At 40.2% G+C, this 25,152-nt stretch overlaps 3 protein-coding genes across 6 annotated transcripts; 1 reads left to right on the forward strand and 2 right to left on the reverse strand.

The window, feature by feature from the left end:
- Positions 1-1,759: 1,759 nt before the first annotated feature.
- LOC108605135 (LIM domain kinase 1) lies at positions 1,760-6,897 on the reverse strand. 2 transcript variants are annotated; one of them, XM_017994705.1, is made up of 5 exons: positions 6,281-6,897; positions 5,621-5,707; positions 3,933-5,487; positions 2,856-3,870; positions 1,760-2,798 (listed from the first exon to the last, which is right to left on the reverse strand). In XM_017994705.1, exons 1-5 carry the CDS (start codon positions 6,859-6,861, stop codon positions 2,530-2,532), a joined length of 3,507 nt encoding a protein of 1,168 aa, XP_017850194.1. In that variant the 5' UTR covers positions 6,862-6,897; the 3' UTR covers positions 1,760-2,529. The 2 variants fall into 2 exon arrangements, with proteins under 2 accessions (XP_017850194.1, XP_017850195.1); XM_017994706.1 differs by lacking the exon at positions 5,621-5,707.
- A 1,489-nt stretch (positions 6,898-8,386) lies between these two features.
- On the reverse strand, positions 8,387-11,174 carry LOC108605143 (mitochondrial potassium channel ATP-binding subunit). The gene is made up of 5 exons (XM_017994718.1): positions 11,007-11,174; positions 10,537-10,861; positions 9,366-10,382; positions 8,699-9,304; positions 8,387-8,641 (listed from the first exon to the last, which is right to left on the reverse strand). Exons 1-5 carry the CDS (start codon positions 11,057-11,059, stop codon positions 8,492-8,494), a joined length of 2,151 nt encoding a protein of 716 aa, XP_017850207.1. The 5' UTR covers positions 11,060-11,174; the 3' UTR covers positions 8,387-8,491.
- Positions 11,175-11,796: 622 nt separating this feature from the next.
- On the forward strand, positions 11,797-22,253 carry LOC108605157 (homeobox protein 5). Of its 3 annotated transcripts, XM_017994734.2 has the most exons (6): positions 11,797-12,897; positions 12,994-13,233; positions 20,641-20,850; positions 20,917-20,999; positions 21,061-21,182; positions 21,475-22,253. In XM_017994734.2, the coding sequence occupies exons 1-6, from the start codon at positions 12,455-12,457 to the stop codon at positions 21,712-21,714; spliced, it is 1,338 nt and encodes a 445-aa protein (XP_017850223.1). In that variant the 5' UTR covers positions 11,797-12,454; the 3' UTR covers positions 21,715-22,253. The 3 variants fall into 3 exon arrangements, with proteins under 3 accessions (XP_017850223.1, XP_017850225.1, XP_017850224.1); XM_017994736.1 differs by lacking the exons at positions 11,797-12,897; positions 12,994-13,233 and adding an exon at positions 16,929-17,329 and having other exon boundaries at positions 21,475-22,247; XM_017994735.1 differs by lacking the exons at positions 11,797-12,897; positions 12,994-13,233 and adding an exon at positions 16,929-17,223 and having other exon boundaries at positions 21,475-22,247.
- Positions 22,254-25,152: the final 2,899 nt, after the last annotated feature.

Raw genomic sequence — 25,152 nt, forward strand, 5'->3', positions numbered from 1 at the left:
CAGAACTGTTAGAAACCAAGCTCAATGTTTTTTTTTTTAATGCGGCTAAATTATTGCGCACTACAAAATAAATAGTGCAAGTCTGTGGGCTGGTTTGTTTACAGCTGTCTAATCAAAGCAGAATATAAGAGCTCATAAATATACAAGCAATGATTATTTTTAGAAAATAAAACAAAACTTATCTTGTATAAGCTTTTCTTTTTGAAGTGTTTGTTACTGCTGAAGTTTTGAATTCGAATTCGAAAACATCAGCTGTTATGTTAAATGAAAACAGCTGAGCTGCAATTTAAACTTCATGCCGCAACAGCTGGCAAACAGCTGAAACTCTAATTCGATAACGATAAGATAGCTTTGTTGGTGGCTGCTGTTAAAGTTAACAGTTTCAATGCTTATGTATATGCATTTACTCTATTTACTATGCTATGTGTTAACAGCTGTTAAAGCTTGCCGCTGCATTTACTTTGTATGCGCATGTACATATACATAGATACATATATGTATGTATGTAAATGCCGGAACATGTTTAGTTCGCATGCGTGCAATTTTTTGGTTTTATTTTGTTAGTTACCCATTATGTATATACATACCACGCCTCCCAGCATTGCCGTGTGTATCTGTTTTGTCCTGGGCCATTGGTCCGGGCGTACACAATTATTTATCGATTGGCCGGAACCATGGTCTGGGCCAAAAATTCCGAGCCGTCTTGCTTTGCCTGTGATTTTGTGCATGTATTTGTCGGCACACATGTATACATACATGTACATATATGTATGCAGCTATATACAAATGCATGGTAGGAACAAAAGCTCACGTGCCTGGGACATGCAACATTGAAGTCTTCCGTGTTGCAGCAGCTCTGAAGTTTGAAGTCGAGGATGCTTGCAAATCTTAAAGCTAACATATGACAATAATTAAAGCTTACATTATTTGTTTTTCTTTAAATCATATGTATGCATGTATTTAAAACATAATAATTACATGTCAACGACTGCATACAACAAAAACTTTATAAACTAAATATAAAAAATGTATATATATATTTTACAAATATATGTACATAGTTGTACGCTTGAGATATTAGTTTTGGAAAATACATTAAGAAAGGTTTATAAAAAAAAAAATGTCAAGCGGCTGTTAAGTTGCTGCTACGCTGCTGGTTGGCAGACATAACGGTCTGGTATAAGAGCCGCCGCTCTCTCAGTTACAGTGGTGCGGAATGGCATGAAAAGCAGTTGAATAATTTTGCTGCATAAGCGTAAAGTATAACAGTTTATATAGTATAACAGCATAAATATTTGTCATGCGTGTGTATGTGTGTGTGTGTGTGTGTGCGTTTAACAGTTTAATTTGTTGAGCAAAATTATTATTTATACTTAGTACAAATACAATTACAGCGTTTAAGTTAGACTTTTGTTTCTCAATGTTTACCACAGTTATAAATATTTATCTGTGTCTGTATATAAATTGTCTGTATATAAATTGTGTCTGTATATAACATTATTGTTATTAGTTTTGTTTGTAGTAGTAGTCGTATTAGTTTATAGGAGGGTTTAAGTTTTATGCTTTTCGATTTTACGCGCATATATCATTATTTTTTATATAATAAATTAGCTCTAAGCACTAAACATGGTAATGTAAATTTATCATATGTATGTATGTGTGTGTATAAAAAATAATGCTTTTATATATGTATATATAATATATAATGTATGTTTATAATATCGTGTGTCTTTCAACTTGTCAAGTTTTCTCTGTTCTCTTCGCTTCGCTTCGCATTTGTTTTAATTCCCCTTTACCCTTTGCACAGTTGTTTGTCTCTCGTTCTCACTGCTTCTGCTTGGGCATGGGACATGGCACAAGGTTTACATTCGTTTTTCTACTAGCTATATAAACTTTCAGTTTTGTTTAAATTGTTTTTGAGTTAACTTAATTGCTAAATTTTTAGTTCAAATTGCTTTGTTCAGCTTGTTATGTAAATATTGCAACTTTGTTTAACAACTTTTTGTTTTTTTTTGTTTGCTTTTAATATTTTTTACAGGCACTTTAGCTTGCTTTAGTTTACAATTTGAAAATATTTACAAACCAATTAAAAAAATTATACAATTAAATATGTTTATAGAGCGATTCATGTTTAGCAAGCAGCTGTATAACAGTTTGGTATAATAACTGTTATACGATTGCACTGTGTTTAAGGTATATGTTTGTTTTTTTGTTTAATACAACTTGATTTTAAAGCTGTGTGTAGTTGAAATAATTTCGGGGCAAGCTTCGTTAAATTCTATCTCGCTTCGTTTCGACTTCGTTAATTGTTCGTAAAATGGAATATATTCGCTGCAAGACGAGATTTATATATGGAATGTGTGTTGCTTATAACATTTGTTTAGGAATGCAGTGTTCACTTGTTAATATCTATGGCGGTATAACAGTTATAATATGTTATATGACAGTTATATGAATTTTAACTGCGCATTACAGCAGTACAGGTATTTAAGTTACACTGCTCACTACGTATAACAGTTATAACAGTTACTAGCAGCGCGTATTAAAATGCGTGCGCACTGGCGGCGGCGGCGGCGGCGCTGCTCGACGATTACTACGACGCTCCGTTGCTGCATTGCCAGGCGTGGAGCTGACAGCGACGCCTCCGTTGCGCGCATGTCCATTGCTGCTGGCGCTCAGCGCTGCGGCCGCATCGTCGCGCAGCTTTTGCTTTTGATCGCTTAGCCGCGCGCTTAGCCGATGCACTTTCTCCGGACTGAGGATGTTGAGGCGTGTGCTGCGCGCAGCTGCTGCTGGCGCTGTAAGAGATTGAGATTGATGAGTAGCTGCTAGCGAGTGCTTACTGTAACGCTTACCATTCACATGCTGTCGCTGCGCAGTTGCTGCCGTATGACGTTGCGCCAAATGCTTGCTGGGCGAACTTGGACGCTGACGCGTGGGCGAAACGCAGCTGTTGTTGCTGTTGGCAGCAACCATTGCTGCTTTCTGTGCTTTTGTTTTGCTGCTGCTGTTGTATTGGCGTTGCTGCTGGCTAGCGCTGGGCAGCGGCAATGTTAGCTTATGCTTCTTGGGCAAATAATCAGCAGCGGGCGCAGCAGCAGCAACTGTTGCTGTTGTTGCTGTTGTTGTTACTGCTGCTGCTGCAGGCGCAACTGTTGTTGGCGCTGCTGTTGTTAATGGCTGCAGCGCTTTGCTGCGTTTAGCTGGCGCTGCTGCTTTGTTTAGATGCTCCAGCGACTCGGCATGCTTAATGGGCGTGGCTGGCAGCTGTCGTCGCTCAAAAATGGGCGTTTGATTTATGCGCAGCGCCGCTTCATGCTCCAGACGCTGAAACATTTTGAGTGCCACTGGCGGTGTTTTGAAGAAGCTGCGCATGGAATGCTGCGATGCATTAAAGTTGCGCTGATTCGCCTGCTGCAGATGCTCAAACTTGCTGCGGCATTGCTGCAAACGCTCACGCATATGATCAAAGGCCTCGCGATGCGTTGAGCTGCAGGCGGCTTCGGCTTCGGCCTCTGGTGGTGCTGGCGCTGGCGGCGGCGGCGTTGGCGTTGCATCTGGTGTGGGCGTTGCGTTCACTTCATGATAATTGAGACTGGTATCGCAGCTGGAGTCGACATCCGAGTAGCTGTTGAGATCACGCACATCCTGCAGCTGCAGCTCAGCGCCTGGACGCAAATCCACCAGATAGCCCTTCTCGCCAAAGGGTCGGCATTTCTTTAGCGCCTGCTTCAGCGCACGCTCCGTCGACGCATTGTCGCTGCTCAAGCCACGCCCAAGACGCTGGCGGCGACGCGCGCGCATGCTGTCGCGCAAGCGTTCGCCACTGGGCGAAAAGTCCTTGCCCAGATGTGGTGACTTGGGTATGTCCTGCAAATTAACCAAAAAAAAATTCATTTATTTGCAACAAATTAAACTCATGCTAAACGCACCTGCAGCAGCTGCTGCTGCTGCTCTTCCGGCGCTGCCATGTTTTCCTTTTCCTCCTGCGCCGGCGACGCTGCCGGCGTAGCCGCTGGCGTTGCCATCAGCGTCAGATTATCCAGACTGCGTTGCGTTGTGGGCGACAGCGCATCCTCGGAGCTGGCATAACTGTCCTGAAAGTTGTCGATTTCATGCAGCAGCTTTGCTGGCGGCGCTTCCAAGTGCTGCTGCAGCTGCTCCAGCCAGCAGTAGAGCACCTCAAAGCAGGGACGCAGATCCGGATTGAGTTCGCAGCAGACAAAGGCGAGCTTCAGAAACGGCTCCGGACATGTGGAGCAATATTTTTCACGAAACTCCTGCTCATTCAGACTAAAGTCCGAGTTGCGCGGCATATAGTCCGGATCGGCTTCGACGCGTCCAATAATCTCGCACAGCATAATGCCAAACGAGAAGACATCGACCTTTTCATCATATTTGAGACCGCGCATCATTTCCGGCGCCATCCAATAGGGATTGCCCACAACTGTGTAACGCTGACGGCGCTGCCGACTCTTGCTGCGCCGCAAGCTGCCCGCCGGCGATAAACTGTCCATGGCACCGGCACCGGCACCAGCACTGGTGCCTGGAAGACGCGGCGCATCGACGCTGCGCGCCAGACCAAAGTCCGCCACAATGACCGAACGATCCTCGCGCAGCAAACAGTTCATCGAATTGAGATCGCGATGTATTATATTCATGGAATGCAAATAGCTCATGCCGCAGGCAATGTCCCTGGCCAGGCACAAGCGCTGGCGCCAGCTGAGACTTTGACGCGGATTGTGTATCAGCTCCTTGAGGCAACCGCCGGCCACATATTCGGTCACCATATGCAGCTTCTTATCCTTATAGAGCACGCCTATGAATTTGAGCACATGACGATGATCCAGCAGACGCAGCACAGCCACCTCCTTAATGAAATTTCGTTGCGCCTCCTCATCGGCGCGATGCAGCTCCTTGAGCACCATTAGCTCGCCCGTCAGCCGATGCGTTACCTTGTACACTTTGCCGAAGAAGCCTTCGCCCAGCTTTTCGCCCATCACCAGGTCGCTGGCACGAAAGATGCGCTGCGGCTTTTGTACCACACGACAGCTCTGGGTGCGCGCCAGATCGTAGAGCTGCGGATGCGTTGCTGCATGCTGTTCATCCAGCAGCTTGGACAGGCTGCTGCAGCGTTCCTTTTCCTTCAGTATGGGCGTCACCACCGTTGCCGGCGTCACTGACGCTGGCGCTGCTGTTGACTTCGGCTGCTGCTGCTGCTGCTGGTGCTGTCTGCCCACTTCTACGCTGGAGGCGGATGTGCTGAGGGGCAGCACCAAGGTGGAAGCGGAGCAGGCGCGTTGTATGTCGGCTTGACTGCAACTGCGGCATACCTGCACCGGATCGTGCTCCACAGTCAGCTGCAACATTTTCTCATTGCTGCGTATCAGTTTATCGATTTGCTCCACCGAGGAATTGCTCACGGGCGTGCCATTCACCTCCAAGATGCGATCGCCAATTTGTAGCTGCGTTAGATTTACATCAATTCTGCAATAGAAATGCAAATTAGTTTAAAACTGAGTTTCAAAATACAGCAGCTAACGTGCAATCGATAACATTTATCGATTGCCGTTAGCTGCGTTTGTTAATGAGTTTACGAGTTATTCGTTCTTAGCTTCACCTATAACTAAAACAACAACGATCCGCCACAGTGGTTAGCAATGAGAAGGCGAAGGAGCCAATGCGACCATAAAATTTACAAATTAAGCTTTTGTTTATAGAAATAAGAGACAAGCAATGCACAAAGAGCGCGTAAGACATGGTTATGTAAACGAGAAAGAGAGAGAAAGCAATACCAAAATTTAGTTTTTGTTTTATTTAGTTTTTTGTTATTTAGTGTAGTTATTTAGTCAAGTCTTGAAAAGCAAGTACAGTGAAACCTGCTGACAGCATTAGCAAGCTTACTTGGATTTTGTTTTATAAAATAATTAAATGTTGTTGTGGTTTTAGTGGGCTATGAAATAGTTTATCATTAAATTTATAATTAATTTGTTAGTTATTTGAATTTGTAGCGTTTTGAGATGCATGAATTTGTTAATAAATAAAGCTAAATCTATTATAATACATAGCAGTCTAAAATTGTAATATGCATTAACAAATTATTACAATATTTTTATATAAAAGCCATGCAAACTAAATGCTCTACTGTAGCTTAAAAATCAACAACTAATTGTTTAGTATGCACAAAGTGTAGTGTAGTTCATAGCAAGGTTTCACTGTACGCGCAGCTGTTAGTATTTTTGTGGGTTAATTAGTAGTCTGGCTATGCGGGCACACTTACTCGGTTATCCGCACCGTGGGACAACCATCATCAAGGGCACCCCCATCGACACGCAGTCCCGGCGTTGCGTCCTTGGGTATTTCCACCAAACGTATGGAGTGCATCGGCTTGCCGGCATTTGTGATACGCGCACGCGCACGCGCGTCCAGCGGCAAACGTTTGCCATAGCACTGACCGCAGTACAATTTGGAGCGTTCGACCAGCGCGTAGGATTCACCTTCGCCAATAAACGCGCCACAGGCGGCGCAGCAGAAACACTCCGGATGAAACTTATGCTCGCCGGCAACCATCACCGGGCCCGTTATGACCGCTGTGCACTGCTGACAAGCGTCGCCAAAGCGCGCATAGTAATCCTCACGGCAATACAGCAGATTCTCGCGCTCAAAGTACCAACTGTGCAGATGGGAGTCACAAACGGAGCAGCGAAAGCAATCGCAGTGCCATTGTTGACCCAATGCCATCACAATGGGTGTGGGTTCATCGTTGTGCCTTTTCTTGTTGCTGCCGTTGGCCAGCAGCGGGCAGAGGCAGCTGGCGCAGTTGGGCGGCAGCGCTGCCGCTGTTTCCCTTGGCTGCTGCATATATATGTATATATGTATATAAAGTGGTGTCGGAAGCGTACGTATATATGTATGTATGTTGTGTATTGCGACTAAGCTTGCTGCGGTATGAAAAAAAAGTTGTAATAAAAATAATTGCATTTATATTTAATTGCTTAAATTTGCAGTTTCATCACATTCGGCGAGCAGCGCTGCGACAGCGCGCCCTTTGTCAATTCACCACACTTAGTTGAATTTCTTCACAGCTTTATCATTACAATGCCATTTAATTATAGTTATTGCACATCAGTTATTATTTATCAGTTAGCTACATCTATAATTACACATAGCGTTATTTTGTTTGTAAACATTAACACTTGCTGCACCAAAACGAGCGAGATAGCAATAGCGCAATTTGAAACAGCTTGGTAGCCCTGGTTAGTGTCGTTCAGCGGCTCATTTAAAATTGAAACTTGTTGCCAAAATAACATTTGTTTTCACTTTGCAGTATTTATGTTAACTATCTGCATATTATACAAATATTTTATAACAGTGCAACAATTTAGAATGAACTAGTTCTATGCTCAGTAAATAAGAAAAACAATGACCAACACTTTGGGAATGCATGCTTGGCTTGTTTGCGGGGGCGGAGTTGCTGTGGTGGGCAGCGGGGGCGAAAGAGAGCGAGAGATTGCGCATGATGTCTATTGTTATTGGCAACATTGACCCTGAAAAATGGAGTGACAATGACTGATATTCTTACACAATGCACAAAACGACTTTAAATGCAATACAAGCAGCTCTTACTATAAATAAATTTATTAAGTAAGGCAACTGTGCCAGCTGTGTTGAAAGCAAAAGCAATAAAAAAGTAAAAAAAAAAAAAAACAATCACAGAAACAAAAAGCAAAACACCAAAATGACGAATACACAAACACACATACTCATGCATATAAACATGCACGTCAACAACAGCTCACACACACACACACTCGCACACACGTATGTACAAATATAAAGCGTGAGTTGTTGTTGTTTTTTAAAAATTGTGTGTGGGGAGAACGGGAACAACATTAGCATTAACAAACTTGTGCTATTATAATTGTTGTTGTTGCTTACTAATAGTTGTTGTTTGGCCAAAGCTAGCCTTACACACACACACACACACACACACACACACACACACAAGCTTATGTATACAGCTTAAACACACACACTTACATAATTTATTAAATATATTTCGTTATTGCTGGCTTAGCGCATATTGCAATTTTGATATTTTAAACATATTCACACCATTTTACACTGCCGTTTGCATATATAGTTGCTTTAATTAAACACACGCGATTCGAAAATAAAAAAAAAACAAATTTGTTTAAAAAAAAACCAAATGAACTAGCGTTAGTAATGAGTGTGACTGCATTTAACTAAGCACAAAATACCATATAAGCCCACGTAAATACTGAAGCCGGTATTTTTTAGGCATACATAGCTACAATCGATAACTGGCAACAAATTTGAATTTGCATCAAAAGGCACAACAGCTTTGAATTCTTTAAATAAACAATTTTCGTTGCATTTCATTGTTGCTATTTACAGGGAATCATATTGCATTAGCTAATTGAGTTATTGTACTAATTGTCAAGTTTGTTGGATTTGTTTTGGAACAATCTTAGCCTTGTGGCAAATGATCGTTGGCAGTGGCAGTTGCAGTTGCCTTTTCCACAGCCTGAACTTGGTCCTGAAGCTCACGACGCTCCTGCTGACGCACTAAATCATAATACAGACCACGCTTAGCCATAAGCTCATCATGTTTACCGGACTGCAAATAGAAATCAAAATAAAAAACTAAAATAAAAAGTTTATATTGCAGACTCACCTCGACAATACAGCCCTGATCTAGGACTACAATCAAATCTGCATTGCGTATGGTGGAGAGTCGGTGTGCTATAACCAATGTAGTGCGATTTTGCACCGCCGTATCCAGAGCTTTTTGCACCTCCGACTCGCTGGTGGCATCCAGCGCACTGGTAGCTTCATCTAGGATGAGAACTCTGGGGTTCTTGACTAGTGCACGTGCTATGGCAATGCGTTGACGCTGTCCACCGCTTAGTTGTGTGCCACGCTCACCCACATGCGTTTGATAGCCCTCGGGCAGCGCCTCCACAAATTCATGCGATTGCGCCAGCTTTGAGGCAGCATAGACATCTTCCGGCGTAGCATCTGGTTTGCCATAGCGCACATTTTCCAATATGCTAGTGCCAAAGAGCACGGGCTGTTGCTCTATGAAACCCAAAACATTGGCACGCAGCCAATAGGGCGATATATCCGCTAGCTTATAGCCGTCCAGTTTGATATGACCCGAGCTGGGCTCATAGAAACGCTCCAAAAGTGCGGCAATGGTGGATTTGCCGGAGCCGCTAGCGCCTACCAAGGCTACGGTTTGTCCTGGATGCAGCGTTAGGCTAAAGTCCTTTAGCACTAGCTGCAAAACAAACAGAGAATTAGTTGCCATGCCAACGATACTTCTCAAATTAAATGCTTACCTGATCTGGACGCATGGGATAGGCAAAGCTGACATGCTCGAAACGCAGCTCACCGTGCAGACGTTCCTGAGGTATAATATAGCCACGCAGTAGCTCCACCTTGGGCTGCAGCGCCAGGTACTCAAAGATGCGTGTGCCGGCTGTCATGCCGCGAATCATCGTGCCCAGCAGCACGGATCCCTGCGCCAGGGAACGCTGCACACCTTGGGAGGCGACCAGAAAGGCCATTAAGGCACCAGGCGTTAGACTCTCCATGGACATCAGATGACCGCCCATAAACAGTGTCGAAAGTATTAAAGTGTTGAGGAAAAAGTTTGTTAAGCCCTGGAAGACAGCAATACCATAGCCGAGCTCCTGTGCCAGACGAGCAGCCTCATTGGTTTCGCTTTCAAACAATTGCATCTCACGATATTCACATGCGCTGGAGCGCACCGTGCGTATGTTGGAAAGCGCCTCCTCGCAGACGCCTGTGGCACGCTCGGACTGTGCTTGGGAACGTTTGCTCAGCGTGCGCAGCTTGCGTCCTAGATAGGACATAAACATGACCACGCAGGGCACGCTGGCCAAGGCAATGGCCGCCATGTGTGGTGATATCATAAACAAGGATATGCTGCCGCCAATAAGTTGTGCGCCGCTCCTCAAGCCATGCGCTATAAATTGTTTAAAGCTCGTCTTGAAATCCTGCACATCTGCTGTCAGACGATTCACCAACTCGCCCGTGCGATGCTCATCATAGAATTCGATATCCTGCAGCACCAGCTGCTTGAACAGATCCTGTCGCATGCGTGCTGCCATTTGTTCGCCAATCCGGCTTAATAGATATATATATACAAAGGTAAATCCGGATTGCAGCATATATAAGCTCAGTAAATTGCTAGCAGGCTTGCTCACATCCTTGACAAAGTTGTTGTTTATGGGATCCTTCACATACGTGTTGGCGTAGCGCGCCAACGTGTTGACCAGCTCCCCGAGCAGATTGGGTATGCGTATATTAATGAAAGCCACCACAAGCGCCGCCTGTAACAAAATGGGCAAAATATTATTAGCAATGGACTTTGCAAACAAAGATAAAACAGATATGCACATTCCGTAATCTTAAAGTAACAAAAATTAATATAATGATAATTTGATAATCACATATGAAGATATTTTTTATAAGCCTGTCACTCACACATATCGCGCCTATAAGTTCCCAGAGATGTGGCTCCAAATATGCCCATAGTCGTCGCCAGTCAAACTGTGGCTGCTCCGCTGCCGCCTCCACTTCCTCCAATGTCTGCTGCACCACGCCAGCCAGTCGATTTCCCTCACAGTGTGCTGTCCATTTACGCCATGCCACACCCATGCCCATGCCCAAGCCCAAGGTCAGTCCACCACAGCGTAATGCTACTCGATTCGTGATTGGCGGCTGTGGGCGCGCCTGTGTCGCCTGTTGGCGCAACAAGCGCTGCGCATTCTGCAGTCGTACTTTAGGCAGCTGCTGCAGCAAGTTGCGACTGCAAAAATAACATATAAACAATAAATAAGTGACATAATCGAGCGCGCGCTGGTCTTATCAACAGCCCCATGTGTATGGCTGCAATTGCTCAAGGTTTACATGAAGACTGCTACGATTTTTTTGTCGTTTTTTCTTAGCCTTACCTTAGTGGCAGTTCGCTGCGTGTTGTGCAGTTGGAGAGTAGCAGGCGCAGCATTCTCGGGCTTTCTGTTTTAACTTAATATTATTTTAACAAGCGCTAGTACATTTAACTAGCAGTTTGGTTAACTTTTAACAATCATAACAATACTCATACACACACACAAGCTCACACACACACGACATGCTGCTCATACGCGCGCACACTAGTGTTGTTAGATTTCGTTTACTAAAAAGCTAAAAAAAAAAAACAACTTGGTAAACACCAAAAGGTTTAGAAAAAGGGCTAAACATATTTAGCAGTAAAGCGTGTATTAAAAAAATTATAAATGTTTTATTAACAAGTTTTTAAATTCCAGCTTGTGCTGAATACAGCATATTAAAAATAACTTAAATTGTATGGCTAGATTCTTTTGCCGCGCAATAGTAGCTCGATAACTCTACCACTCGATTAGATTAAAATGTATACCTTTAAACACTGCTCACTCAATATTGCTGTGGATGATACTCGCAGTTTTATTGCTCTAATTGCATCTCGCTCGTACTTGTTGCATTACTGTCGCTACTCTGCTTGCACGTTTTTGTGTCTTATTGTAGATAATACGTGCTAATTCGTGTGCGGTAATGGCAACACTGGCACAGTGGGCTAAATTTTGAAGCGCAGCAAATACACACGGCGAGCGCAAGAAAAACAAAATAAAATAAACAAGCGACAGATACAGTATATAACGGCATTTATTAATATTTATTTATAAATGTGTTAGCCGCTTGTGCATAGCCATCGGCGTCGCCGCGTTCTCGTGAAATTTGACAAGTGCAATTATCGAGCGCATCATTTTTGTGGTCTGCGTTTTGTATATAGCTTCATCAACTTGTTGTTGTGTGCGCCTGCTGCACTGTTGTTGTTTTTTTGGGTGCTAATATTTTGTATGTATGTGAAAAAATTCTACAAAAATTTTGTTGCGGAAATTGAGTCTGTTTCTCTACTACTGTGCGCGCGTGTATGTGTGTAAAAGAAAAGGTGAATAGCAAAAGGCGCAGTTAGCTTTAGAATATTCACACACATTCCGTATGCAAGAATTGTCGTTGTGACGTCGACGTCAACCGCGCTGTGCTTCTGCGTCCGGTTTAAATTCAATCAAGCGTTGAGCAATAAAAAACAAAAGCAATAGCTGTATTTTTTTTATTTTATTTTTTTGGTTCTTTTCGGCAAATTAAGTGTTGCGTGCATTCCCACTGTGCGATCGTGCTAGAGAGCTGAGAGTGCATTCAACTCTCAACGCGCGCTCTCCCTTTCACACACACACACACACTCACATGCTAGCCCTGGCCCTGGCCAGAATAAGGCAAAATGCAACATTGAATCAGCAAGAAACGCTAACGAATCTCAGTTAACGCAAGCGAAAGGCTAGTTTAATCAAATTAAAAAAAAAATAAATAAAACTAAACCGCAATGCTCGCCAATGTGCCGTCAACGTCAACGTCAGGCGGCGGCGGCGGCATCGACGGCGCTGCCTTGGACGATGAGCGTACAAGGCTGTTGAGCAGCACGCCAACGCCGCCGCCGGCTGAAGTTACAGCGATGCCAACGTCTACGACTACGTCAACGTCGACGCATCCGTCCCGCCAACAGCAGCAACAGAATAACCGCAATAATAATCACAGCGCCAATAACAACGACAACAATGGCAATAATAATTACAACAACAACGACAACAATAGAAGAGACGACGACATTGATGATTTGTCCGAGGAGACAACAACGGCCACAATAACAACAACGGCCAATGCGGTCAACGATTCTAGCGATCAAAATGATAAATTTAACCGCCCGCCCACAAATCAAAAGAAGCCAAAGCTCAGCAAGCTCGGCACCAAAAGTGTCGGTCTTAAACGGTAAGTGCGTCGTCGACGTCGACGTCAGTGCCTAAGCCTAGCCTAGCACGTTTTACTAATGCACACACTCTCTGCTTCTTCCTCTTCCGTCTTTAGCGTTTCGTTTGGCTCCTCAAAGGGTTCCATGGTGGAGACTTTGGTGTTTGAGACACCCACGCCGCTCTCTGAGCATGTGGAGCCTAGCTTTGGTTTTGATGCGGCCGATACTGGCGCAGCCGCTGGTCAGCTGCCGTCGCAGTCAGCATTTATAGGCACGCATTTACCGTTAATTAGCAACAGTTATGTTGACAATGCTAAGGCAAATATGGATGATAGCGGCATAGAGGTGCAAGAAGAGTGAGTATATCGAACTTTTTTTTTTTTAAATCGTCTCTTATAATTTACAACGTAGTCAATCAACAATTGGTATTGTGGGTTTTTAATTAAGAGACCAACTTCCGCCATTGTTTTTGTTTACTTTTAATTGTTTTTATTTGATTAGTAAAAAGTTTATCGTACAGTTTCTTATAACAAATTTAAGCGGCTTAGCCAGGCAAATTTTTCGTAGGGGAGGCTCTATATTTTGAATAAATCTTATACATAATTTATGCTACGGGCATGGGGGGAATGGGGGTTAAAATACTAACCCTCTGGTCAGGGAATATTTTACACTACACTCCCTTCAACGATGTAGTCAAAGATAATACTGATTAACCACCCGAATTCATTTGCTAGCCTCGCCCCTGTAAAGCGGCTAGCTGCAAATTTAAAGTTCTTGGTTTCAGTCTATTTGGTAGATAGTAGGGCATACAGATTAAATACAAATACAATCTAGAGTAACTAGTTTGTTGTTCCTAATATCTTAATACCAAATTATAACTAAAGCCGCAAAGTCGTTTGCTTAGATGCGACTTGTAAACAAACGTCAAAGCTGGCATCAACCCAAAATTCAAACAAAGAACTTTTTTAAAATCAATAATTACTTTTGCGCGCTTTGTGATAAGCTAAACATGCATTTGGGTTGACTCTATTAAAAAAAAAAAGATGTGCTATCTCCCAGTTGCTTGTTCTCTCTCTTTCTCTTAAGTTGCGCTCTCTTTGCATTCACAACTTCTAGTTGGAAGTTTTTGTTTGGCGTTTGCCGTTTTGCGCCGGCGCCTGCAGCAGCAAAAGCTTTGAATACCGTTAAACCAGCAACAGCAACTGTCTTCTGCTGTTACATAATATGTGTGTGTGTGTGTGTGTGTGTGTGTGTTTGGGTGCGCGCTTGCATTTTAAAGCATAATGTAGGTCAACTCCATTTGGTGGTTGTTGACCCACATATTTTATTTTTTAATTTGAGTTGCATGTGCGTGCGCTTAGCTGTCTATTAAAATTGCCACACCCACACACACACGCAGGAACGCCTTAAGTTGCTGACAGCGATAAGCTTTACACGTAAAAAAATATTTACTTACACTTCTACTGAAAATCATTTTCTAAGTAATTAACTTTCTTTTTTTAAAAGAGAATTAAAAAAATATAGTTTTTGTACGATTCTATATTAATTATGATAAAATTTTACTACCCACTATAGCATTTAGTATATTACAATTTAGAGTGTAATCCAAAATCTTTATTAATATTTAGTAGTGTCGATAAAAAATTGGCTGTCGATAACAGCTTTGCTATCAAAGCTAACTTATTGTCTTTGCCTTTTTTGACGCCATATTTTCAAATGTGTGTGTGTGTGTGTGTGTGCTGTAAGTTTATATTTTTGACCTTTCTATACGTTCGTCTGTCCATGTGTGTGTGTGTGTGAGCTTTAATTTGCCAGTTGGGTTGCTTTAAGCAAGGCGTGATGTCATCCATCCATCCATAAATGAGAGCTCCACTTGCTATGCCAGCAAGAAATAGAATTTCTTAAAACAGAATCTACGTTTAGCATAAGCTAAGAAGAACAATAACAAATTTCTGTTTAATATTATAGATTATGCTTATGAAAGGTGAGAAGAAAGAAAGAGAGGAGACAGAGAGAGGTGTGTGTGTGTGTGTGTGTGTGTGCGTTAAGTGGTTGAGGCTAGGTGAGATGAGGTGAGCTGACTTGGATGCTGGGTATAGCACATCCAACATAGCTAGCTGGCTGGCCTAGAGACCCCGGACTTGGCCTGGCATCATTTTGTTAGTGTCTTTTTTTGTTTTAAGTGAATGTCTTCAGAAATTCGAGCACCCAGGCACTCGCTACATGAGCACACACATCAATCTCCTATGCATAGTATATGTATCTGCCCATTGTGAAAGTATCTAGATACAGGCAGACCTACAGTAAAATATAAAATATAAACTTGGAAAGGCATTTTCTTTTATTAATTTATACTGTGTAAAGTGTTGTTAAGAGAAAATGAGTTATAATTGCATATAAACTATTAGAATGCCTCTGGCATATTTTGTATACTTTATTTGTGTTAATTTAAGGCAGAATTTAATTTGGAATTAACTCAAACAAGCAATTTATGTGTTTATTAACAGCTATTTGTTATATGGCATTAATTATTATTGCAAATTTGTGTTAATTACAATTTGAGCAAAAATAGTGAAATCTTGTACCACTGTGCCTTGTATGCATCACACACAACTGTCAGTCAGTTGTCGATTGATTTCCCGGCACCGGTAACTGAACACACACACACATACATATGTAGAGACACTTGACATGCATGGGAAACGAATATGAAGAAGCAGAAGAGAGCAAAAGAGCATAGAGGCCAAAAGGCACAGATAGACAGACAGACGGAAAATACAACATAACATTAACGGTAATTGTGCCACTGGTCAGTAGTGCGTGCCTATTGTTGTTGCTGTTTTGTTTGTCACATCAGTCAGCCCATCAACAATTATTACACACACAGCGTAAAATATGTAAATATGTATATACATATATGTATGTACTCTTTGTATGTATATCTATAGTATTTTTAACTGTGTGTTCTAAATAGTTGTGACAACAATAGCCGGCCCCAAAAAAGCATCAACAGCGGCAGCCAGTTCGTCGGCGGGGTTGCATGCCTGCCAGTCTGTCTGTCTGTCAATATGTCTGCCTTGTGGCAACCCTGTTTATTAACTGTCAAGCACAAATGAATTTATATGCAACACCCCCCACCTAATATACAAAATACAAGAACATCTAGAGCAAAGACATTTGCGCGCTTTCCATTTATCAGTCAGCTTCCTCTAGTGTACCTTTTACTTACACACACACAGAGGCACATTTGTATGTGTTTATGTTTCTTATGTTATTATTTTTGTGATGCTTGCTGCTGCTGCTGCTGCTTCTGTTGTTGTGTATAACAGCGAGCGCTCTCTCTTTCTCGCTGTCTTTTTCTCTCCACATTACTTTGCATTTTTGGTGAGTGCGCAAAAAAAGTGATGTCATGTTTGTTGGTTTAGCAGCGTTGCCAGATGTCTTAGCTTGAGCTCATTGTTTGTTTTGATATATTTTTTTGTTTTCTGTTTTTACAATGTGCGCTGGCTTGATTTTATTGCGCATCTTCACAATAAAAGCAAAATCTGACGACGTAAAAATGAAAAATAGCAATTGACGCAGTTGTATTGTTGCTGCTTTTATTGTTATAGGCAGCTGCCAGAAACAAAACATATAATATATGTATGTACATTGTGCACATTTATTCATATATTACCCTTTCAATGTTTGTTTGCATTGGGCTTAAAACTTTATGCGCATTATGCGATCAACTATACAACGTAATAAAAAAAAAAAAATACAACGTAATAAAAATAATAATGGAAAATTTATAATTTATAATAATATATATTTTTCAAGTCTTAAGCTCTAATTAATTTAGAAGCACTGCATTTTTTTTGTTAGGTGGCAACTTCAGCTTGTGAACTTCAAGCGCTCTTTAGCACGCGCTCTCTCGCTCTCTTTGCCGTAAACATTATTTGAGAGTACACATTCTCTTTTGTGTGTGTGTGTGTGTGTGTATCTTTAACTTTTTAGCAGCAAGCTTGCAAGTTTAGCTAGACAAACGCAACGACAACGCCAAACGGACAACAACAAGCGTGAATTACGTGCGGGGCGCTTTTTAGCAATTGCCTACAAATAACAATCCATAATATAAGTTAATAACTTTATACGATTTTTGTGCATCCGAGTGCTGTGAGTGCTGCCGTTTTGTTTTTATTGTAGTAACAAAACAACCCCGGTGCGCGCTCACACTAACTTAACTTGGCAGCGCAGTCGGCAGCAGTCAGCAGCAGCAGCAGCAGCAGCAGCAGTTGAGCCTAGCAGCGAGAACAACACGCAGAGCGAGCGGACAAACGCTCGTGAGAGTTGAGGAGCGTTATACGGTGTGTACGGTTAATATTCGTTTCGCTACGCTCGGTACAAGTAAAACGCGCGTAGATTTTTATTTTATTTTTTTGTAAGCAACAAAAAGGAAAACAAAACTAACAAGTGCGTGGTAAATGTTTTTTTAAATTAAGTGCAGTACACAACAAACTCAATTGGTGTGCCAATAAGAAAAATAATAAGCGCACCATATACACATACATACATACACACGCACACATACACATATGAGTATTTAGTAGCTTACGCAGTTTTTAGTCAGTGCAAGTGGTTGCTGTCTTAACTTAAGCACAGACACACACATACAGCTAACAGTTGGGTGCGCGCGCTCTCTCTCTTCCTCTCTCTCTATCTGTCATTCGCTCAGCCCACCCTCAACTCTCGCTTGCTTGCCAAATGAAATTTAAAACAATTGTTGAAACAAAAATGGCATTAACAATGTACAATGTAATTTGTTTTTGTGCTTAGCATATACAAACACTTATACATATGCACAGTTAGTGTTGTTACGCTTTGTCGATTGTTGTTGTTGTTGTCCATGGTGGGATGCGCGCAGTGAGTTCATCGCAAAAAATAATACCCAGCACTACACGCTCTCCCACACTTAGCGCAAAGCCCAAACACTGCCACTCCCCACACAACGCGCGCGCTCTTCCCATCCAGCACACACACACACACAGGCACACACTCTCGCTTCGCTCTCTTTCTCTGACTTTGGCTATCTTTTGCTGTTAGGCAAACACAGGAACTGTTAATGCGCTGTGAACGTAATTAAAAAAGTGCTACTAAACGGCTAGCAAGTGTATATATTGTATGTATACTATATGGTATATATATACAAACGTATGTCTGTGTGTGTGTGTCTGTGTGCTTAAAATATAGTGCCTTGTTTGTACATAAATTAGGAATAGCTTTGAGTATTTTTTTTTTGTTTCGTGCCTGCTGCGACGTTTTTATTTCCCCCACTTTACACACACACATGCTAAAGCCATGTGATTGCATTTGTGTTCAAGTTATTTAAAAGCGAAAAAAAAGTAAATTTGAAAATGAAAATGCCGACAACAATAACAAAAATAGTGTAAAGAGCAATCTGCGCTTCGCCTATTTTTCTTATTTGCAATATAAACAGAGAGAAAGAGAAATAATGAGTGCAAAAACAACAAGAACAACAACAATAGCAAAGTGCATAGTAATGTCAAGTGTTTGCAGGGGATTTGTTAGGCTAACTGTAACAGCTGTGAACAGTTATTTTGAAAGCACAGTGGTAATTGCTGTATGAGAGATTTGGAAATGGACTAAATATGAAATATAAAATAATCAAATCAGAAACTAGTTTGTTTGCTATTTTCGTTGGAATATTTATTTAATATTTTTTGTGTGCTGATTTTAACTTATCGCACTGACAAAAAATCAAATACACAATCATAAAAACTTAATAAGCTGCTAGCATAAAAGTCAAAGCTTATGGCCATATAAGCTAGAAGCAAAGATTATAAACAACATTTATATATTTATACATATGTATATACTATAATCTTTACTAGAAGTTCGTAAAATCTACGAAAAATTTAAGAAAAAATAGATAAGAGTCAAGTTTTTCAATTATTCAATAATATTTCAATTTATTTGCATCCCAGTAGTTGTTGCTGCTGTGACTGACGTCAAGTGCAAAATAAATATATATCGTTATATATGTATATACAATTTATAATTTATACAATATTCATTTGTGGTTGGCAGAGAGGAGCAGAGTGTTGAGTCGGAAAGCAGAATTTCCTTCTTACACTAGCAGAAAAATATGTGTGATGTACGTAATTTGTTAAATTAATTTACAGTGCGCTCATTGCCAGCTGCGTTTGCTGTATGTGTGTGTGTGTGTCAGTGTGTGTGTGTGACGTCGTTTAATTGAAAGCACGCAGCGCTGTCGACAGCGCTGCTCTACTAACGAAATAAAATTATGCGCTCATCGCTCAGTAACAAACACAGGCGTAGTTAGCAGAAAATTTAAAGGGGGAATTCAAGTGATTTACAGGCAATATTTATAGCTCAGCGCCTTAAACTATTAATGTAGTTAACAAAAACATAAATAATGCAATTAACGCTAGGCAAACCCCATATGCCTCTGTATCATTCGAGCCCGCTAAAAACTCTTCTACACTTCATTTAATTTTTCTTTTTATTTCAAATTCTTAGACTTTAAGCACTTGAGCTGAAACTTGGCTCCCATGCCTCAGACTCCCTCCACGCCTTTTCAACTTGTTGAAAACAGTTGTTTAGTATATTTTTTTTTTATGATTTAGAAACTTGTTTTAACTTGTGTTTTTTGTGCTTGTAACTCTTGTGTTCACTCTCTGTGCTTGTTGCTCAACTTGTTACAGTTATTGCTGCTGCTGCTGCTGCTGCTGCTGCTGCTGTGCCTCGTCTTCTTCTTGTCACGCATTCGCATATCAATTTCAAGTCCCCCACACACACAGACATGACGTAAGCTTCACATGCTCAATGAGCCAACAACATCAATAAGAACTATAGAGAACTTGAAATGTAAACAGATAAATAAATGCGTAGAGCGTTTCGTTTGTTAACAACAAATTCATTTCAATTCATTTTATTATTTCTCTTACGATTTTTATTTTGCCTTTGCACGCGTTTCTTCTCACCGCCGCCAGCTCGAGAATTAAAGCTTGAAGATTTATTCTGCTGCTTCAACCTTAGAGACTTTATTTTTGGCCATTGAACTAAAGTGTGTGTGTGTGTGTGTGTGCTAAAAATATTTATGAGAGCATATTGATTCCAAGTGTTCTCTTGAAGTTTTGGACAGCTAAAGTTTTAAAACTTTTAGCTGGAATTTGAAAAATTGAGCGCGACTTTGATTTGAATTGCCGAATATCTTTAGTGAATTCAAGTTTGTGTTTCACTAAAAGAAAAATCGAATTTTCTTAAAGCTCAAACACGTAATTTCACAGCAGGAAGTCCAAGTTAACAAGTTAACTTGAAGTTGTTGTCTTTATTTTTAAACCCCAACTTGGACACGTTTTGACAGCTGGGGATTGAGGCAAGTTGAGCCGAGTTTGCTGAAATCTCAATGCATGTTATCTAATGATGGGCACGCGTTGCTGAAAACTAGTTTAGCAGTTGTTGGAGAGGGGGTGGTTGGGGTTGGTCTATCGTCTGTCGTCTGTCAATTTCCATTAGTGTGTAGCATGAAATGAATTGGAAATTGAATTGAACAAAAGTTCAAAATCGCTGACAAATGCCACAATTGGCAAATGACTTAATTTAATTGACATTGAGAATGCGTTTTGAGGTTTGGTTTGGTTTGCTTTGGCTGTATGTATGACGCAGCTGCTCAGTTATTTTTGCTATATTATAAAGACAGTTTATTTACTCTTTCTTGCTCTGATTTTTTCTCATTACAGATCGGAGCGCTCGATAGTGCGCGTTTCAATTTACCAAAGCAGTCAACCGCAACAGATTTGTCCACCAGCCGAATATACATTAACGAGTTTCACAGATAACTTAGATAATACATTTAGTAGCTACAATTGTAACATAGATTATAATACAATGGCGACGGCCACAATGCAACCGAATATTGGTCTGGGAGCTGCCTACGATAGACAGCAAAGGTAATAAGTTGGCTAATACTATAATAACGAAAGTAACTTGAATTAACTTAACTTTTATGCGCACAGCACCGATTCCGGTTGGGATAATCCCTTTCGTCCAGGCGGCGATCTGTCCAGAGAGGCTGATGAAATTGTTAATATGATACGTGGTAAGTTTTTTTTCTGAAGATTCCAAATGCAATCTCAATTATAACTATGTTTCTGCTATAGGTGGCAAGCCCATTACGCCCACAGAAGATCGTACAATAGGCAATGGCAACGCACAACATGGCGATGAGAATAACTGCAATGGAGCTAGCACTGTTGTAGGCGAGAGCGTAACCAAAACAAATGTAAGCTGCCCCAAATCTCGACGCGCCCACCAGCCAAACATCGATCAAATGTTAATCTTCAAGCAACAAAGGCACTTAAACAAGTTAACAGCCAACAGCATAAGGCGCTAATTAACTGTGTTGCGAGCTGCTTTAAGTTATTTGCTGATATTTAAAGTTTCTAAACTAAATTAATTGCCTAACCAAAAACAAATCCCGCTGCACACGCTTCGAGTGATTCAGTTAACACACATACGCTAAACTAAACTAAATAAAATTAAATTAAATTAATTATTGCTCTCTTCTGTTGCAGCTTTCGCAGAATCAAGCGACAGCACAAAACGGTACAAATTCCCACGGCAGCAAAGGAGCAACAGGCGGCGTTGCAACATCAACAGCAGCTGGCGGCGGTGGCAAGGGAGGAGAGAGCAACAATGGCGTTACTTCGCAAGCTCAAGTCTCAAAGCAAGTGGTACCTGGACCAACTTCGGCTAGTCATGTGGTTATCGACGAGAAGAAGAACAAGAAAAAGGGATGTTGTGTGCTGCAATAATCAACATACAACAACAACAGCAACATCAACAAGGACGCGTTGAAGTCAAAGCAGAAATGGATTAGCGAGAGAACACCGAATAGACAAACAAACAACAAACGACTAGAATGTAGCGACTATGCAAGAGAACAGAAGTAAGGAGGCGGAACAGAGGAGGGCCCCGCCCGGGCCGGAGCTAGTAGAGTGCGCGGCGGGTTGCAAATTTTTTGGGGCTTATCATATTTAATGTTAATGTTAAAAGCTAATTTTTGGGGGTTAAGCGGTAGGACGATGTGAAAATCTGTAGGAGAAGAAGAAGATGCTGTTGATATTTAGAAGCTGCTGCATTAAACGCTTGCTTATTATACATACAAATACAAAAGAAAATAATCAAACGGACCCAAGCTCTCTGAACAGAACAGAACAGAACAGAACCAACAATAGAAACAGTTACCGTAACAATAACATCAGCTGTTATTGCTTAAAAGCTCCATAGCTGTCGCTGTCTAACTCACATGCAGCTTATAAATATTACAAAAAACAATTAAAACTATAATATATATATTTATATATTTGTTAGTCTGGATATATATATATATATTCTATACTTGTAAAGCGATGCTATAAATTGAGAGATCCTTGCTGATCATATATATATATATACGTATATATGTATATAATATAAATTTTCCTTTTAATTTTATTTTTATTTAAAAATTATTCTTATTGTTTTTTTTTTTTTTTTTGTAATGTGACTCGACTTGATATATGCATATAATATATACATACACAATAAAAAAATATATTTTTTTCGTATTTGTATAATTAGTGCAGCTTTATAAAGAGAATTTAAAGAAAAACCAAAATTTTTTGCCTCATGCATAAAAATAACAACAAATATTTGCAAAAAAAAAAAGCGGCTAAAAAACGAAAATTAAGGAAAAGAAAAACAAGATGTATTTATTTTTTATTTATATGACGATGGGAAAGTAATAGAAGTAAATTAAATGTTAAAACCTTAAACAAAATATACAACATACAAATACACACATATACAGCTACAAACACACACACAGACACACATATATGCATATATATATTTAATGCAATTTGCATTTTTTATTAAAAGCAAAACAAAACAAAAGCTGCGTTTCATAAAAAGCATAAGTTTTCAAACTTTCGAGACCACGAAACATCAAAAAAAAATGCTGAAAGTTTCATGAAATTTCAGCAGTGTTGAACAAAATTCAGACTGGGTTCAGAACTAAGCTTAAATATGGCGGCGTGTGAGAACAACAAGTGTTAAAACGCTGCACAGTGTGCTGAAGTTAGTTTTTATTTCTTGTGGAACTAGCATAGAGCAAGCCTAAACCAAATAGTTAAAGAACACCGATATGAAACACCGCCACACATAAAAACATAAACACGTACACATACAGCCTAAGCATTAATGTGCAGCATTTGATAAATGTAATAATATTTAATAAACAAAATTTAAAAGAATAAATCAAACAATTAAATTAATAAATTATATAAATAGCCAGTCCAGCAAACCATAAAATACATTTTGAATTTCTGTGCAAAATAAGCAATAACAAAATCAAAATAAAGAAATCAACAAAATTCGTAAACTACAAAAAATGCAACAAAGCAAACAATATATAATATTGTATATTTCCGATTCCAAAAAAAAAAAAAACAAACAACAAATGTTAAGTTATTGTATAAATCCTAAAAAAAAAATGAACAAATGAAAAATAAAACAACATAGGGGTATTCCTGAACGTAATGTGCTAATGCTGTTCTAATTAACCCATAAAAATACAAATTGTGACAGTGTGCTGTGGTGTCTTCACTAAACATAGGTGCGTGTGCTGGCTAAATGATCGGATGACAAACAAAAGCTAGATGCTACAACGATGTGATTCAACAATATTTAGAAAAACCCAAAAATCTGCGGCGTCCCTGGAGCCTTACAAAAACGCAAGGCAATGGAAGAATCCCATCAGACGTACAGCCAATCAGAATTCAGCCAATCAGCATCGTCCAGTGCAAATTTTTCGTATTTCGCATTTCATTTTTCTTGTCTCGACTGCGCGAGCATGGCCAACAATCTCTCTTGGTCTTCTATTATATCCAAGAAATGCCGAAAATCATTTAAAGAAAACTTTACGGTTTATTTATTTAATTTAATTCACGAGAAGCAAAATAAAAATTATTTATTTAATTAATCTTGTCGTTCTCTGGCATTAAAATAAATGGCACCATTTTAAAACGAATTGCTTACGCACAATCAGCAACGAACTTTATATACGCTGTCTATAGAGTAAAAAAAATTAAAACAAGTCATATAATTTCCTAATTACGAAGAATGTTTAGTTAAAAAATTTATTTATTATCAATATAAAAATGCATAGTTAACAATATAGTTATTTTCTAAAGTCAAGGGAATTAAGTAATACCTTATAATACAAAAAAAACATGTCCGTATGTAATACTTTTGTCACGATTCGGATTGGTGTAGTGCGCTTAGTTCCTCATGCCCAAAAAAAGCAAATAGAATCTCTGAATGTCTAGCACTAGGCGACTTTTAACTCTATGCGAAAATTTATGTCTGACGTTTTATTATTTGACTACGGCTTTAATTTATGAACTTAATTCGTAAAGACATTTATAACAATTTATTTGGATTTGCTTGCCATTTACGAGTGTGCGTGTGTGAATAGGTTTATGTGAGATTAATTGGCATCGCAGCTGTCATTTTTTGTTGTTTTTTTTTTTTAAATTTGATTTTTAATTGCCGCGCCTAAGCGCAGGCGGAAATATCGATAATGTTCTTGCTCAGTACTCAGAGAATGGCGCAAGTGAGTGGCAAAGAGCGCGAGCGCGCGGTGCTAGCGTATAAAACTTGTTCTGTTATTTGATGATGAGTTTGGTTTGCAGCAAAGCGGATCTAAATGATATATGTACGTACATATGTGGAGTTGTTTATACATATACACCATTGATCTAAATCAACAGATGATACCTAATTTTATGAATGCAAAAATAATTTTGACAAACGTTCGCAAAAGCACACAGCTTGCTAGTGTTGTTGCTTTTGGCGTTTTAAAAGCCAAAAACTCAATGGCATGGAAAGGCAAATTTGAAAAACGTTTTAGCTAAATACATTCACTAATTAAGCAACAAATAAAATTCAACGCTAAGTGCAACACGTGTAAATAAAAGCGGTAAATACAACAAAAAGAAGAAATAAAAGCAGCTTAACGAATGAGTGTTAGCTAATCAGGTGAGCGCACGCGTCACGCATACAATGAAAAGACACACACGCGCTCTTGCTGTGTGTATACAAGTGCGAGCGAGAGCGGCAGAGCGAGCAACAGTTAATTTTAAGTAGTCGCATGTCAGCTAACCGAATCCAACGTGCTCTTTGCTCTCCCCTCTTTCATCCAGTTGACA

This window comes from Drosophila busckii, chromosome X (assembly GCF_011750605.1).
Source record: "Drosophila busckii strain San Diego stock center, stock number 13000-0081.31 chromosome X, ASM1175060v1, whole genome shotgun sequence".
NCBI classification, from domain to species: Eukaryota; Metazoa; Arthropoda; class Insecta; order Diptera; family Drosophilidae; genus Drosophila; species Drosophila busckii.

Coding starts and splice junctions, on each gene's coding strand:
- LOC108605157 (XM_017994734.2), top strand. CDS start 12,455: ATGCTCGCCAATGTGCCGTCAACGTCAACGTCAGGCGGCGGCGGCGGC. Junction 12,898..12,993: donor AAAAGTGTCGGTCTTAAACG/GTAAGTGCGTCG, acceptor TTCCGTCTTTAG/CGTTTCGTTTGGCTCCTCAA. Junction 13,234..20,640: donor GGCATAGAGGTGCAAGAAGA/GTGAGTATATCG, acceptor TTCTCATTACAG/ATCGGAGCGCTCGATAGTGC.
- LOC108605135 (XM_017994705.1), bottom strand. CDS start 6,861: ATGCAGCAGCCAAGGGAAACAGCGGCAGCGCTGCCGCCCAACTGCGCC. Junction 5,708..6,280: donor CCCACGGTGCGGATAACCGA/GTAAGTGTGCCC, acceptor TATAAACAAAAG/CTTAATTTGTAAATTTTATG. Junction 2,799..2,855: donor GCAGCGACAGCATGTGAATG/GTAAGCGTTACA, acceptor AATCTCTTACAG/CGCCAGCAGCAGCTGCGCGC.
- LOC108605143 (XM_017994718.1), bottom strand. CDS start 11,059: ATGCTGCGCCTGCTACTCTCCAACTGCACAACACGCAGCGAACTGCCA. Junction 10,383..10,536: donor AACTTATAGGCGCGATATGT/GTGAGTGACAGG, acceptor ATTTTGTTACAG/GCGGCGCTTGTGGTGGCTTT. Junction 9,305..9,365: donor ATCCCATGCGTCCAGATCAG/GTAAGCATTTAA, acceptor TTTGTTTTGCAG/CTAGTGCTAAAGGACTTTAG.